Below are 17979 nucleotides of genomic sequence, written 5' to 3'. Positions count from 1 at the left end.
AAAACTTCCACTCATCAATAGATGCCATTAGGAAAATGAATAGGTAAGTCTCAGACAGAAAATATTCAAAAAATCTGTGGCAAAGGACTGCTGTCCAGATTACATAAAGAACACCTATAAGTCAATAGTAAAAGGACAAACAATCCAATCAAAAATGCCTAAAAGATTTGAATAGAACACTTTATAAGAAAAGATATACCAATGACCAATAAGAACATGAAATGGTACTTAGCATTATGAGTCATAAGGGAAATGCAAATTGAAACCAATGAGATACCTGTACATACCCATTAGGTTAAAGTGAAAAAGACTTGACAGCAGCAAATTTTGGTGAACAGGGCAATCGAAACTTTCATACAAATTGGTCAAAGTATAAAATGCTATAGTCACTTTCAAAAAAGTTCTGATAATTTTTTAATAAAACTAAAGATACGTCTGTCTGATGACTCTGAAATTCTTCTCTTTGGAATTTATCATGTCCTGTAAATGAAAGCATATATTTATAAAAATATTCAACAACTTTATTCAAGCTTTATTAATAGCCTTAAATTGGTAAAAGCCTGAAAGTACATCACTAGAATGGATTATTTAAAAATAAACAGCAACTGAACAAACAATGGAAAATAAAATGGACTATAGTAAGGCAGTAACCTGGATAAGCATCAGAAATATTACGCTGCCTGAAAGTAACCTTATACAAATAATTGCATATTGTAAGATTCCACTTATATGGTGTTCTAGAATAGGCAAAACTGATCTACAGTGGGGAAAAAAGACAGAAGTAACACTAGTTATCTCAGAGGGGAAGATTGACTCAGGAGTGGCGTGAAGGCACTTTTTGTGGTGATAGTAATGCTTTCTATTTTGACAGAGGTTTGGGTTACACGATGGATGCATTCTTCAAAACTAATCTAATGATACATTTGAGGTTTGTGCATTTCTTTGTAGGTAAAATTTCATTCAAAAATTAGAAATCTATATTGAATGATAATTAATAATGTGTTTAGGGAATCAAATATATTGTCTTATCTTGAAATGCATAAAAATGTAAGGTGAATAGATGAGTAGCTATGTGATTAAGCAAATATAGTAAAATGTTAATTGAAGAATCTAGGTGTTGTGTATATTTGGTTCAATTCTTCCAACTTTTCTGTGTATTTTAATTTTTTTTTTTTTTTTTAGTTAAATGTTAGTGAAAAGAAAGCATCTTAACTGTATAACAACTTCAGCTAATTTTATTATATGGTGTGTGCCTTTAGAGGTGAGCTGTGTATGACAATATAGTACTCCTAAATTTTTTACTTAATTTTGAGGATTAAATTTAGACAAATACAGATAACTATTATAACAACCATGTTTTCAGCTGCAAAACTAACAATTTTTAACATTTTACTTTTTTAAAAATATAATTGTTTATACTTTAATATGTATGAAAAAAGAAAAGTGAAAGTCACTCAGTTGTGTCCAACTCTTTGAGACCCCATGGAATATACCATCCATGGATTCTCCAGGTCAGAGGAGTGAGTAGCCTTTCCCTTCTCCAGGGGATCTTCCCAACCCAGGGATCCTGCATTGCAGGCGGATTCTTTACCAGCTGAGCCACAAGGGAAGCCCAAGAATACTGGAGTGGGTGGCCTATCCCTTCTCCAGGAGATCTTCCTGACCCAGAAATCAAACTGGGGTCTCCTACATTGCAGGTAGATTCTTTACCAACTGGGCTATCAGGGAATCCCAAATATTTAAATGTAAATGGAGAATCCCATGGACAGAGGAGCCTAGTGGGCTACAGTCCATGGGGTTGCCAAGAAGCAACTTAGCATGCACGCAGAAATCCTACCAGCAGGGCTCTTGAGTCAGACAGCCAAAGTTTACATACTGACTTTACCACTTACGAAACCTCTGGACCTCAGTGTCATCATCTGTAAAATGCACATGCACACACACGCCACAATATGCCTGTGACAGTAAAAATCAAGATATGTCAGCTTCTATTATCTTATTCTTTTTATTCTAAAGTCTGTGTTCCTTCTGTTGTATTAGATTTTCACTTATCCTACAGAAATGTTCATTTGGTTGTCTTGTAGATTTTCTCCTAAATAATGGAACAAAATTAATGCTCTTCACCTATACTTTAAATATATGTACATATATGTGGTGTACTGGTTTAGTCGCACAGTCGTGTCCAATTCTTTGTGACCTCATGAGCTGTAGCCCACCAGGCTCCTCTGTCCATGGGGATTCTCCAGGCAAGAATACTGGAATGGGTTGCCATGCCCTCCTCTAGGGGATCTTCCCAACCCAGGTCTCCCACATTGCAAGTAGATGCTTTACTGTCTGAGCCACCAGGGAAGCATATATATATATATATATATATATATATATATATCTCTCTCCATAGTGGCATTATTTACAATACATGCAAACATGTCCAAGACATACAAACAACCTACATTTCTGTTAATAGGTGAATGGATAAAGAAATTGTGAGATATATATAACACAATATTATATATCATATAATATTATATATTATGATATTATAAATTACATATATATATAATTAGATATTATTCAGCCATAAAAACTGAAATCTTGTCATTTGAACAACATGAATTGACCTTAAAGAGGTTATGATAAGTGAAATAAGTCAGAGAAAGATAAAAACTGTATGATATTATTATATGTAGAATCAAAAAAAAACAAAAAAAAAACAAGAAAAGCTACTAACCAGACTCATAGAAAAGAGATTAGATTTGTGGTTATCAGAGGTGGGAGCGAGGGGAGGGAGAAGGGGAGTTGAAGTAAGACTGTTAAAATTTAACACTGCTCTATGATATGTAGGAAATTTGTTAAGAGAGTAAATCCTGAGAGTTCTTATCACAAGGAGAAAATTGTTATTCTTTTTATTGTATCTATATGAAATTATGGATATTATTAAACCTATTGTGGTAATCATTTCACAATAAGTATAGATTAGACCATCATAGTGTACACGTGAGACTTATACAGTGATATATGTCAGTTATTTCATTCAAATTTTAAAACTAAATTTATATGTGTATGTGTTTTTTTAGATCCATACAAATATACTCAACAAGGTTTTTTTTTTGAGATATAGTTGATGTACAAAATTATATATGTTTCAGGTATATAACATAGTGATTCACAATATTTAAAGTTTATATTCCTTTTATAGTTACTATAAAAAGTTCACTATATTCCGTGTTTTGCAAGCATATCCTTGTAATTTATTTGTTTTGTACCGCCCAACTAGTTCTTGATAAGAGTGACTAGGTTTTTGACACAGATGCACAGTAGAGGAAAGATAGCCTAGCCTTTTCAACAAAGGCTGGATGGTGCTGGATATCAAAGACCTTGATCCGAACCTCATACCTTATACAAAAATTAACTCAAAATGAATTATAATTTTAACTGTAAAAGATAAAGTTACTAAACTTTTAGGGAAAAAAAGAGAATCTTTGTAACCTCACATTCTTAGACTTGAAAGCATATACATAAAAGGAAAAACTGATAGAGTGGACCCCAACAAAATTAAGAACTTTTCCTTTGTGAAAGACCCTGTTAAAAGGATGGAAAGGCAAGTTACAGACTGGAGAAAATGCATATCTGGCAAAGGGCTTATATCTAGAATTTTTTTTTTAACTTTCAAAGCTCTACATCAGAAAAATAGTTTAGTTAGAAAATGGGCAAAATACATGAGCAGAGATTTCATTGAAGAGGATATATAGGTGGCAAATAAGCACAGAAAAAATGTTTAGCATCATTAGCCATTCAGTTCAGTTCAGTCACTCAGTCATGTCTGACTCTTTGCGACCCCATGAATCGCAGCACGCCAGGCCTCCCTGTCCATCACCATCTCCCGGAGTTCACTCAGACTCACGTTCATCGAGTCCATGATGCCATCCAACCATCTCATCCTTGGTCGTCCCCTTCTCCTCCTGCCCCCAATCCCTCCCAGCATCAGAGTCTTTTCCAATGAGTTAACTCTTCAAATGAGGTGGCCAAAGTACTGGAGCTTCAGCTTTAGCATCATTCCTTCCAAAGAAATCCCAGGGCTGATTTCCTTCAGAATGGACTGGTTGGATCTCCTTGCAGTCCAAGGGACTCTCAAGAGTCTTCTCCAACACCATAGTTCAAAAGCCTCTATTCTTTGGAGCTCAGCCTTCTTCACAGTCCAACTCTCACATCCATACATGACCACAGGAAAAACCATAGAGTTTTGCCAAGAAAATGCACTGGTCATATCAAACACCCTCTTCCAACAACACAAGAGAAGACTCTACACATGGACATCACCAGATGGTCAACACTGAAATCAGATTGATTATATTCTTTGCAATCAAAAATGGAGAAGCTCTCTACAGTCAACAAAAACAAGACCAGGAGCTGACTGTGGCTCAGATCATGAACTCCTTATTACCAAATTCAGACTCAGATTGAAGAAAGTAGGGAAAACACTAGACCATTAACCATTAGGGAAATGCAAATTAAAACCATGATGAGATACTATGAAATATCTCTTACAATGTCTAAAATTTTAATTGAGTATAGAAGTGTTGGCAAGGATAAGAGAAACCAAATCACTCAATATTGCTGGTGAGAATGTGACATGGAATAGCCATTCTAGAAAATAACTTTACAATTTCCTCTAAAGCTAAAAATGCACTTAACACATGACCCAGCAGTTGCGCTTTTAGGCATTTATCCAGAAGAAATAAAAATCTAAGTTCATGAAAATACCTGTACATGCATTTTCATAGCAGCTTTGTTCATAATAGCCCAAACTGGAAACAACCCAAATGTCCTTCAATGAATGAACAAACTGTTCTTTATCCATAACATGGAATACTACTCAATAATGAAAAATAAATAGATTATTAATACATGCTCAAGGGAATAGGCTGATTAAAAAAATCTAGCCTCAAAAAGGTTACATATTATAAGTCTATTTATATAGCATTCTTGAAATAAAATTCTAGAGAAGGAGAACAAACTAGTTGTCGCCAGCAATTATAGCTGGTGGGGATAGGAGTAGGTGTGGCTGTAAAGGGATAGCAGGGTAACTTTATGGTGATAGAATAATCTTGTATTTTGATCGTATTGGTATTAATAGCTATATAAAGCTACATATGTGATACTATTGCATAGAGCTATGCCCATGTGCACATGTGTGCACACCACACACAAATAAAGGAGTGTATAGCTGGTCAAATCTGAGCTAATTCTGTGGATTATACCGAGATCAGTTTCTTAGTTTTGATAGAGTACTGTAGTTATACAAAATGTGAACATGGCAAGAGGAGGAATAAAAGCGACACAGGACCTTCCCATACAGTTCTTTATAACTTCCTGTAAATCTGTTTCAAAATAGAGGTTTTTTTTTTTTAATCTATATAGTGTTTTATGATCCCTTCATTAAATAGTAAATCTAGCATTTCAGAGTTTTTAAATATTATTTTATATCAGTATGCCTTGGTGATAAGGTTATATATAGAGGCTTCCTAAAAGCTTATTAACTTAATATATTTTTATGATAATTTGACTAAGCTAACAGGACTAAACAATCAAAGAGTCTTATCAAGGCAAATAAATTGATTATATGAGATTAATTTTGATACTAATAACTATACTTGCATCAGGTAGCAAATTATATCACACCTACTTTAAAGCTAAAAATATCCATTGGCTATCAACTTGGACAATATTACATTTTATTTTATATTTTTAAAAAATTATTTATTTTTGGCTGTGCTGGGTTGCTACACACGGGCTTTCTCCAGCTGTTGGTGAGCTGGGTGCTTGAGCTTCTAACTGCAGTGGTTTTCTTGCTGCATAGCACAAGCTCTAGGTACGTGGGCTTCAGTTGTCGATGCTCACAGGCTCTAGACTGCTGGCTGAGTAGCTGTGGTGCATGGGCCTAATTGTCCCATGGTGTGTGGAATCTTCCTGGACCAGGGATCAAACCCATGTCCCCTCCACTGGCAGGAGGATTCTTTACAACTGAGCCACGAGGGAAGCCCCGCAAACATTTTAAACAATATACTTCTTTTCTTTTGTGATCCACACTTTCCATAAAATTGATGAAATTAGGGATAGAATAGGCCTATTTGCTTATCCTATTTAAAATGTTTGCTTCTTTTAGATGTGCATGTTTACTGCCTTACCAAGTCTGACATTAAATAATTTAGGGCTCAAAATGCTTGCCTCTGAAATGAAGGGAGAGGTAAAATAAACACATATTTAGGATCTTCAACTAGTGGTATGTTAGCAACTATTAGAAGCTTTGCTCAGTAATGCTTTTACTTATTTAGTAGATATTTATTGAGCTTCTGTTAATTCTAGGATATTGTAGTAGAAATTATAGGAGGAATAAAAAATGAGTAAGATATTGTTGTTCAGTTGCCAAGACGTGTCCAACTCTTTGTGACCTCATGGATTGTAACACACCAGGCTCCTCTGCCCTCCACTAACTCTGGGAGTTGCTCAGATTCATGTCCTTTGAGTCTATTACCTATAGCCTAAAATAACTTGCTGTCTAATAGGAGCCCACATGTTTACATATGATCAATAGAAATGGTGTAATTGGTGTAACAGATCTGATCAGGAAACATTTCCAGGCAGAGGTATCATAACAGCTGTGGTAGATCTAACATGAGGCTAGGAGGAGCTTCTTCATGGGATAGTGCAAAGATAGGGAAAGCATGAAGTGGATACAATGACCAGAATAAGTAAATTGTAATTTCTGAATCCCAAATTGGGACACATAACTGACAATTATGAAGTTGTGTTAATGACAAAAGTAGGATTGAGTATTTGACACCAGGATTGCCATAGGTATAGGGAATGTATAGTTTGCCAAGGGTGAGTTAATTGACCCCATTGTGTTTACTCTTCTAATTCCATGTTAGAAACATTGTGCCTCCTGTCAGTTTTAAAATCTTGCTGTACTTTTCCATGTGTCAAAATATATTTCACAAATGAATTTTTATTGCAGATTCTTATTCTTTTAATATCAAATAGAAAGTCACATTGACACGAGTAGTTATTTTAGAGACAGATAGTAGTGTACACTGAGAGAGTCAGCCTGCAAACCTAACCAGTATCATTCTGGCAAACGATAAATAGGTCACAGCATGTGTGTGCTCCTCTGCAGTGTCATTCTGACTTCATCTTGGATAGATATGGTTAGGGTATGGTACAATTTATTCAGCCACAAGAAGCCACCTTTATGGCTACAAAAATACCCAGATTTTTTTAGGCCTGAAGAAAAATTGCAACCTCCTTGTTTTCTTCAACTATATTCTTTTAAAAACTCTATGTACTGTTAGTAGTTTTCCTCACACAAATGGTAACATACCCATAAATTTTCAGAAGCATATAGCTAGTCCTAGAAGAAAAAATTCCCATGTAAAGGAACCCCTGGAATATAATTGACCCTCACTTATTTGGTCTCTGCCAAATTATTTCTCTAGATTTTCCATTTTGAGTAGGAATAAAAGTGAAGAAGGTGCTAGACCCCTTGTGTTCATGCCCTTGGTCTACTTTAAGTGCCACTTTTTCTTCCAGAAGTACTTTCTTCCTACAGAAAAACATTTTGCTTTTCTCTCCTTAGACTACATTCCTGATCCTACTCATCCCCATCCCTTAGGGCATGCTCTCTTCTCTCTGCTCCATTCAGCATACTGCTTTATTTCTCTTGTAACCTTTTACTGGTCATGTTGCCTCTGCAGCCATGTGTATCCCATAGAAGTCTACTTCTCGTCTTCACTGGCCCAATGTGGCTACTATTCCTGCTGCAAGACCAGTAAACCAAGCCGCCTTTCTTTGACACCCTATCATACCCTAAACCAATCACATAGTCCAGGATGAGCTAAACAAGGAAGGGAAAGCCACGTGAACTCTCTAGAAAAGCAGACTGTCCAGATTTTTATGTAGATCACCTCTTCTTCAATTCAGTTAATTGTGGTTGTACAAATTTTATAGTATTTTTTATTATTGCATGTGTGTTTGTATGTTTTAATGGTGATTTAAGGCAGCAGTGCTGAAAAGACTGTTGGAGAGCTTGATACTTATCATTCTGACAGATAAAATGTTCTATGCATTTCTCACAAAATTATATAAAATTAGCACATTAAAATCTACATAATGCTGTGAAGGCATATTTTTATTAAACTTAATCTAAGTAGATAGAGTAATAAGAAGTGATTGCTATGATGAAATTCTAGTCTCATTTTGAGGGGACAGAGTGTTATTAGAATCATTAAGATATACTAACTAATACTTTCTGCCCATAAATTTATTAGTTTTAAACACTGTTTCCTTTTATTTCTCTCCAACCCACCACCTTTCTTCATAATTTATGTAGAATATAGCCTAGTTATCTCCCAGAAATTCCTCACAACCAGCTCATGCTAGCTCATTTAAATTTACTTTTCTGAATCATGTTGCCAAGAAAACAATTTAATTTCAATAAAACCCAGAACATTACAGAGATATTATGCTATTTATTCATGTGAGTATTTAAAAAGCAGGCAGGATTGTCATTTAACACAATTTACAGGCTTTAAAAAAAACTACTAAAAGGTTTCATGTATCATTTTGCAATACAGTCTTTTTCGTCATTTCTTTTTCAGAATAACCTCTAAATTAAAACTCAACTTTTTGGTTATACTCTCTATACTCTCAGAGAAGTCATCTGGGCTTTCAACTATCAATTTTCTAAAATAAAATAATCATTTTTTTAAAGAAATCTTTTATGACCCAATGTTGTCTACTTGTAAACTTTGAATTTTCTTTACAGAAATAAAGATGCTAAATAAAAGTTTGACAGTGTCCCAGAGAAACAATGGATGCCTTGAAGAGGAAATGAAAAATCTGAAGTTGTTGTCAGATGCAGCCATATTGAGATCTCAGCAGATTCAGACATCCAAACAACAGGAAGTAAACTTGCAAACCAGATGCCATGACTTGCAAAAGGAAGTACTAGGTAAAAGAGGATTATTTTTTGCTGTCGTTAGCAACTAGCTGTAATAAGGAAATGTATAAATTTTTATTTCTCTTATAATCACAACAAAAATCTTGTTTTAACTAGTTTGTGTTATAAATATACCTAATTATTACTATGCCAATAACTGATTCTGTTATAAATGTTTGCTATCACCCATTCCTAATCTGCCATTTAGAGTGGCAAGTATTAGTGAATATAATAAAGACTTTTCAATTACAGTGAGATTTCAGGAAAACAAAGTAGGAGTTACTTTTGTATATCATCATCCCCAGTGGGTGGTGGTTTAGAATACTGAAAGACTATACAGCATATGCTGTTATATAAGGTAGGTCCAAATTTTTAGGTGTTCCTTCATTTTCCCAAATGAAAATATTAAAAATTATGTTTTGAGAGCCTTCAACAAGGTTTTAAAGTTTTTACCTTAGAACATTGAGTGTATCAGCAGTAAGGCTATGGGGATTTGTACTTTTTCCTGAAGGCAGTAAAAAATCATTGACAACTGGTAATCAGGAGAATGATATAACACAAGAAGTGTTTTAGCAAAATTAAACTGTTAGCACTGTATGGAGATGTTCCGAACATCAAAGAATTGGAGTCAGATAGCCATTTAGAAAACATGTTTGCTGGTAACCTAGTCCCTAGACCAACCATAAGACACTGAAATAGGGTAGAACATAGAACACTAACATTTTTTTAAGTGGTAGTATGTACTAGGGGCTTTCCAGGTGGCTCAGTGGTAAAGAATCTGCCTGCAATGCAGGTGATGCCAGTTTGATCCCTGGGTCGGGAAGATCTCCTGGGGAAGGGATAGGCTACCCACGAGTATTCTTGCCTGGGAAATCCCATAGACAGAGGAGCATGGCAGGCTCTATGTTGTTGTTTTTATTTAGTCACTAAGTCCTGTCTGACTCTTTTGCGACCCCATGGACTGTAGCCTGCGAGGCTCCTCTGTCCATAGGATTTCCCAGGCAAGAATAGTGGAGTGGGTAGTCATTTCCCTCTCTAGGGGGTCTTCTCAACCCAGGGGTAGAACCCACGTCTTCTGTACTATGCTGCTGCTGCTGCTGCTGCTAAGACGCTTCAGTCGTGTCCGACTCTGTGCGACCCCATAGACGGCAGCCCGCTAGGCTCCCCCATCCCTGGGATTCTCCAGGCAAGAACACTGGAGTGGGTTGCCATTTCCTTCTCCAATGCATGAAAGTGAAAAGTGAAAGTGAAGTCACTCAGTCGTGTCCGACTCTTAGGGACCCCATGGACGGCAGCCTACCAGGCTCCTCCGTCCATGGGATTTTCCAGGCAAGGGTACTGAAGTAGGGTGCCATGGCCTTCTCCCTTCTGCACTATAGGTGAATTCTTCACTGCTGAGCCACCAGGGAAGCCTATGTTAGCACTGTATATAAATTACTTCTGTTAATCTTCGTAATGACTATGAGTAGCAGGTACAATTATCCCATCTTAAAAAGGAGAGAATGAAGGTCCAGAGAGGTAACATACCTGTCCCCACATAACTGGTAAATGGCAGGAAATGAAAGCAAACCTAGTTGGACTCCGTGACTTACACTTGTTACACTATGTCTCCTTGGCCCTCTCCATGGCCGCACTGCTACTGCTGCTGCTAAGTCACTTCAGTTGTGTCTGACTCTGTGCAACCCCACAGACAGCAGCCCACCAAGCTCTCGCATCCCTGGGATTCTCCAGGCAAGAACATTGGAGTGGGTTGCCATTTCCTTCTCCAATGCATGAAAGTGAAAAGTGAAAGTGAAGTTGCTCAGTCGTGTCTGACTCTTAGGGACCCCGTGGACTGCAGCCTACCAGGCTCCTCTGCCCATTAGAGGAGCCTGGTAGGCTGCAGTCCATGAGGTCGCTAGGAAGGCTCAAATAAAATCAGAGTTAAGAGGACTATCCAGGTCTAGAGAGTATGCATCTGGCTGAATAGACAAGGGAATGAAGGAGATCACAGAGGGCTCTCAACCTCCTTGCTGGGGAGTATTTAATGATGGAGTTCTCTAGAGAGAGAACCTAGTTTTGAAAGGTAAGTTGTCACATGAATGTGGAAGCAATATGAAACTGAATACAAATTTTAAAATCAGGTATTTTAATGTCTCTGGTCAATTACTTTGTCAATTAAATTTTCCCAGTTTTCTATTGAATTATTAGAACTTTCCAACAATTTTAAGGGCAGTTTATATAGTAAAGTAATTATTTATCTTCTATATTCAATTTTTTCTAATGTATAATTTGTCTAGTGATTTTTTTTCACAGTAAATTGTACCATATCAACATTTTTCTTTTTGGTATTATAAAATTATTATCTTTTATTGTTTCTATTTAGTCTTAGTTCAAAAAGTCCATTTCATTTCTAGATTATACATATAGTCTCTTAGATTTTCTTTCATTTAAATCATTAATACATATGCAGTTTACCTTTTATATGGTATGAGATTTGAGGTCCAGTTTTATTCTTTCCAAATGCATAGCCATTTGTGTCAGCACTGTGTATTACAATAAGTAATCTATCCTTTACCTACTAAATAAAACTACTGTCATATGGCAAAATTTCAAAATGCTGACATCTATTACTATATTCTGTTTTCTGTTCCACTAATGTATTGGATGTACCATTGATATCATATTCTTTAGACTTAATAGCATATTCTCATAACTAGTAAGTCTTTCTTCTTTGTTCTTACTTTTATATACATTTTAAAATATATTTTTAAAAATATTTGGAAGTTTCCTTCAATTTGAACTTTAAGATCATTTATTCACCTCTAATCCAAAGACTCTGATAGAGATCTAGTAAGGTTTTTCTCTTCCAGTCTGTATACTTTTCTTACGTATTCACAGGTAGATATTCTTCCACATAAAATTTAAAGTAATTTTATTCAACTCTAATCCCAACAAGAATTCTAATTGGGATTGCTTTATATTTACATTGATTTTTAGAGAGTTAATATTTTTAGTTATATTAAGTCTTATTAATATTAATATTATAAAAGTTTTCTCATTCAAGAATATGATATGTCCATTAACTTCTTTAAATGTTATTTTTAATGTAGTGAGCATCCTTGTATCTTTTATAATTTTACAAAAACACACTGCTGAAAAACTTTGAGCTTTAAGCAGAAATTAAAGTGAATATAAAATACCTGGACTTGTGTTGTATGAAAAAACACTACATATCAAGAATTTGTGTGATGCAGCCAAAGTGATGCTTTGAGGGAGATGTATAGCTTTAAATGAAGGAATAAACTCAACATAAAAGAAAAAATACAATAAAAATAAGAGCAGCAGTTAGTGAGATAGAAAACAAAAATATGATAAAGAAGATAAACAAAAAAGCATTGGTTTAAAAAAAATAATAAAACAGACAAACCTCTAGCAATTCAGTCACAAGAAGAGAAAAGAAACAAATGAAAAATATAAGGAATGAAACAGGAAAAGTAACTGCAGATGAAGAGTAAAAAAAAAGTGAATGCTGGCAACAACTTTGAAATTTTACCTGAGATGGACATATTAGAAAAATATGTCTTACCATGACTTACTCAAAAAGATTAAATGTTCCTATAACTATTAAAGAAATCAAAGCAATATTTTCTCACCAGAAAAAAGCTAAATTATATTTTATAAGCAATTTCTGCCAACTTTCATGGAAGAGAGGATCCTAATTTTATACAATATTTTCTAAACAACTGAAAAATTGGAAATATTTCCCAACTCATCCTATAAGGCCAGGGTAAACCTGTTACCAAAATCAAGACAAAAATATTAAAGTAATATTATAGATACATTTATGTTATAAACATCAGTATAACAATTTCAACTGTATATTTGATACTTTCAAAATATTTTGAACCACTTGAATATATTCCTCATTGATAAAATTAAATAAAATTATATAAAATAAAACTCTTAATATGCCATTCTATTATTTCAGACTTCATATAGAGGAGGACAACTTTAGGATGGATTTGCTAAAACATACATTTCATAGTTATAAATAACTTAAAAAAATGCAGTCCCCCCCAAATCAAAGGTTATTATTCTTATCTCTCTTTTATTCATCATTTTAATCTGATTTCTAAGATAAGCCATTTCTTGAATGTTTTTGTTTCTTAAAAGAACAGTAAAACACTAGAGAATGTGTCTTATATTGCATGTAACAGGCAGTTAAGGGTTAAGTGAAGTAACTACCTTTCTATATTTGAAGAAAAGAAGTAATTTACTGACATAAGACAAGAGAAAAAAAGGAGAACACTTTCACTAACTAGGAACCCTCTCTGTGCTAGTCATTTGACTAGCACTAAGCATCTTTCATCTAATCCTCATAGTATTCTAATGTATGCATGCAGTCCTGTCCAAGTCTTTGTTACCCTATGGACTGTAGCCCTCCAGGCTCCTCTTGTCCATGGGATTCTCCAGGCAAAAATACTGGAGTGGGTTGCCATTTCCTTCTCCAGGGGATCTTCCCGTCCCAGGGATCAAACCCAGGTATCTTACATCTCCTGCACTGGCAGGTGGGATCTTTACCACTATTGCCACCTGGGATCAGACACAGAGAAGCAGGCCATGGTCACACTACTAAGATTCAGACTCAGGTCTCTGTTGGGCCAAAGCTTGTTAGCTCTTTAATCATTTCACTCAGTTCCAAAAAGGCATATGAAAACACTGAACTCCTTTTCTGTGTAAAAAAAAAAGAAGGGGATGAATTTCCACCCTTCACTTTCCTCTTACAAAAATGGACCATTAGCTTAACAAGTTTTCTCAGAATTAAAGCTAAGAAAGTGTTTTCCAAAATTGCCCGACCACAAGAATATCTAGGACTGTGGAAATTTGTGTGGCGAGATAATAAAGGAACCTATTGAAAGCGTATAGTCTTTCACATCAGTTCAAACACATTGAGTATCTCCAAGATTCTGAGATGCTGTACTCTTAATAAATGCTCAAGGTGATTCCTGTGATGAAGCAAATTTTGTGCCTATAAAAATGTAGAATATCTGAATTAAAAAACCTGCCAAACAACATAAAAATAGATGGAAAAAAATTTATATCATATGTGGTATGCAAAGGGTTACTATCCAATCCATATAAATAATTTATTCGAGTATGTAAGAAGACTCCAAGCAGGCAACTGCTAAAAAACAGAAACAAAATTAACACCAGAAATATGGTAAACAAGCAAGAAACATTTAATTACTAATAACTAAACAAAATTAAAAACATTCACCTCCTTTTATATTAGTACAAAGACTTTAGTGGTAAAGCTTCTCCCTTTCTTTGGCAATAGAAAAATATTATATTTTTCTAACCCATAAAACATTATACAAAATGCCAGGCTGGATAAATCACAAGCTGGAGTCAAGATTGCATGGAAAAAAGCAATAAACTCAGATATGCAGATGATACCACTCTAATGGCAGAAAGTCAAGTGGAACTAAAGAGCCTCTTGATGAGGGTGAAAGCTGGCTTAAAACTCAACATTTAGAAAACTAAGATCGTGGCATCCTGTCCTATCACTTCATGGCAAATAGAAAGGGAAAAAGTGGAAGCAGTAACAGTTTTATTTTGGGGGGCTCCAAAATCACTGTGGATGGTGACTGCAGCCGTGAAATTAAAAAATACTTGCTCTTTGAAAGGAAAGCTATGACAAACCTAGCCAGTGTATTAAAAAGCAAACACATCACTTGGCCAACAAAGGTCCTTATAGTCAAAGCTATGGTTTTCCCAGTAGTCACATATGAATGTGAGAGCTGGACAATAAAAAAGCCTGAGTGCCAAAGAATCGATGCTCTAGAATTGTGTTCCTGGAGAAGACTCTTGAGAGTCCTTTGGACTGCAAGGAGATCAAACCAGTCAATCCTAAAGGAAATAAACTCTGAATGTTCACTGGAAGTTCTGCTGCTGAAGCTGAAGCTTCAATATTTTGGCCACCTGATGTGAAGAGCCAACTTGTTGGAAAAGACCCTGATGCTGGGAAAGAATGAAGGCAAAAGAAGAGGGTGGCAGAGGATGAGACGGTTAGATAGCATCACCAGCTCAATGGACATGAATTTGAGCAAACTTCAGGAGATAGTGAAGAAAAGGAAAGCTTCTCATGCTGCAGTCCATGGAGTCACAAAGAGTTGGATATGACTCAGCGACTGATCAACAAACCCATAAAGATGTTTGTGATCAAATAATCTCCTTCTTTGAATTTATGTTTAGAAAACTGCTGAAGAAATTTATTTACTTGCAAAGATCATGTTTTTAATTGTGAGTGGTTAGGAATAATTTATCCCTAACTCTAATGAAATAGGTGATAAATTATCATATGCCATTACTCAGAACATTATTTAGACTTACAATAACAATACGAACACTGGGCATCAGCATGGGAAATGCTGTAACTATAACATTACATACTAGGGAAAAAAAATCACAAAATTGTGTATACTTTGGAATTATGTCAAAATAAGTGTGTTTATGAATAGAAACTAGACGAGAACAATAAAGATATGAGAATAAAATTTAATGTGATGGAAATATGGGTGATTTTTCTCTTATTTAATTTTTTTCTGATTATAAAGAATAAACTTTCTTAACAAAAAGAAGAAAAGTCTACAAATATTTCAAGACTCAGCTCACATTCCACCTCCTACAATTAAAAAAAAAAACTCACCAAAATAATTCGATGCTGGTTAGCCATAGCTGTTATATTCATTAACTCCTCACTTGCATTAAGTACAGTCCATATACAAATCAAAGGTGCAGCTGATCTGTTCAGTTCTTCATGTAGAAGTTGTGTAGTTATAGGTATAATACAGGTTCGTCTAAAGGACAGTGTAATTGCAGGGCAAAATAGCACAAAATTTCAAGACTAAATTAGGTTTCTGCTGCTCATATAGAATAGATTCACTCCATGGGTAACAGCATTCAAACTGTGTTAAGAAAGAAAGAAACCATCTTAAAAGGCTATCTGTTACCGCTCTCTTGGTTGAAACCATTGGAAATCGATAGGTCATAGTGGACAGGATCATTAATGCTTTTCTTAACTCAAGATGACAAGTACCACTTCCTATGAACCTACCCATGAAGGGAAATAGGTTTGTTGTTGTTTTGTTTTTTGGATTTTTTTTTAAGCCACAACAATCTTATTTCCATATCAAGTTCTCTATTGAAATTGTCAGAACATTTGGAATGTTTTTTAATGTCCCTCTTACTTATCCACAAGTACCCTTGGGTGAACTGATTGCACCAACATATTTCTCTTCAATTCATTTTACAAAAGTGGATACAGTGGCTTATAAAAGCTATAGAACTACAAGTACAGGAAAGACAGCAAAATTTCCATCTCAGGTCTTGGCAGTATTGTATTCCCATACTTGGTACACTTTTTTCTCCCATCTAGGGTCCATGGGGGAATTTTACAGGTGTTCCCATTTCCAGTGGTCCAAGACAGCCCCTCTGCTACCCTCCTCTCAGTACCTGTTTTTTATTTGCTATAATCTGCTTTTGTCTGTGCTCACTATCCATTGACCTATATGCCGGGCTCTTACCACAACGCATCTTTTCCCATCAGTTGGGCTGACCATATCCTGGGAATAGCTTCATTTTTTCAGCAAATATTTATTTGGCATTAACCACCTACCAGCCAACTGCCTTATTTTCACTTTGACTTCTGGTGTGCAGATACTCTCCACCTCTTTACAGGTCTTCATGGGATGTCTGATTCCTAGCCCCTCACTGGTTATATGTGCCAGCACTCTTAATGTTACCCATTCTTAACAGCCTTTTTTTGTCCTTTATATTAAGAACATGCTATAAATTTCTCTAGCTCCAATTTTGTAGCCATTCAATTTACTTTTACTTTCTCTACTATTTTACATTTACTTTCATAATTTTCATAAACTTCAAGAATCTTACTTCTTAGTCTGCTTTCTTTTAAATACATGCCTAAGTTTTCAATTACTAATGAATTAATGTGCTTAAGATTTTCCAGTATCTCAATAATCATCATTGATAGCTTTTCCAGCTTATTAAAATCTTTTCAGAAATCATGTCAATTATTTGAGAAGAGGAAAAACCATGCATCATAGTGAATATCTTCTCCGCAGACGAATCACTGGATTAACATAATGAACATAGCATTTTACAGTTTCTTTGGCCAGATTAAAATAAGGGCAGACTAATACTGTTCATCTCCTGACTCTCCCTGTGTCTTGTTTTAAAGAAGCATAATTATTTGTTCAAAGAATACAATAAAAAGTATTTAAATTCATTTTTTTGATATGAGCTTTGTAAATGACTTTTTATAATTAATAATCTTAAATCCAGTTTTTAAGTATTTGCATTGTTTATATTCCTTCTTACAAGTCCTTTTCCTGGCTTCTCCACAGTTGCAGAACCAGCTTTTAAGTGAGTGATAAGCATCTCAATAAGGCTTCCTTTCTAGTACTAGTTAAACTTCTCCCCTTCTGTTTTCTAGCCTAATTTATTTGTCCCCTGTTTTTTCCTTCAGAGAATTCAAAGGTTTTACTGTTAATTTCCCCTGTATCTTGCAATCTCTAATTTCATATCACTTGCACTTTTATACTGTCTTATTATTTATGCTCTTAGTTGTTCCTAAATCTCTCTTAGCTTCTCTCTTAATAAATGAATTAGCATGTTATACTTTTAACTAGCATGAAATATTTTTTATATTCTGAATTTTTTAAACCTGTGCTGTATACTGTGTCATTACTCTGTGTACTTATAAATAGAATTTAAAAGTTCTAATATTTCATTTAAGTATTTTTATTTTTACACTGATACTTTTTGTTTTAAATCACCATTGAACAATTTCAACTTTAATTCAAGTATATAGTCTTTATGATCTTTACTTTTCTACATAAAAACTTTTCTTTGGCCCACATTTTCCCTTTGTCTTTTGAAACATAAATGCTTGAAAATGTAAGTTCATATGATAATTCTAG

The 17979-nt window shown here is 34.9% G+C and overlaps 1 protein-coding gene across 1 annotated transcript in view; it reads left to right on the top strand.

Annotated features, from left to right (window-relative positions):
• LEKR1 (leucine, glutamate and lysine rich 1) overlaps positions 1 to 17979 on the top strand; it is a 199498-nt gene that overhangs the window by 63470 nt on the left and 118049 nt on the right. The window contains exon 4 of the mRNA XM_018050376.1: positions 8822 to 9007. Within this exon, the coding sequence (XP_017905865.1) occupies positions 8822 to 9007 (186 nt within the window). The remainder of the gene's footprint in view (positions 1 to 8821; positions 9008 to 17979) is intronic.

Source organism: Capra hircus, chromosome 1 (assembly GCF_001704415.2).
Source record: "Capra hircus breed San Clemente chromosome 1, ASM170441v1, whole genome shotgun sequence".
NCBI classification, from domain to species: domain Eukaryota; kingdom Metazoa; phylum Chordata; class Mammalia; order Artiodactyla; family Bovidae; genus Capra; species Capra hircus.
The sequence above is the reverse complement of the archived record's forward strand: the minus strand, read 5'-3'. Positions and strand labels throughout refer to the sequence as shown.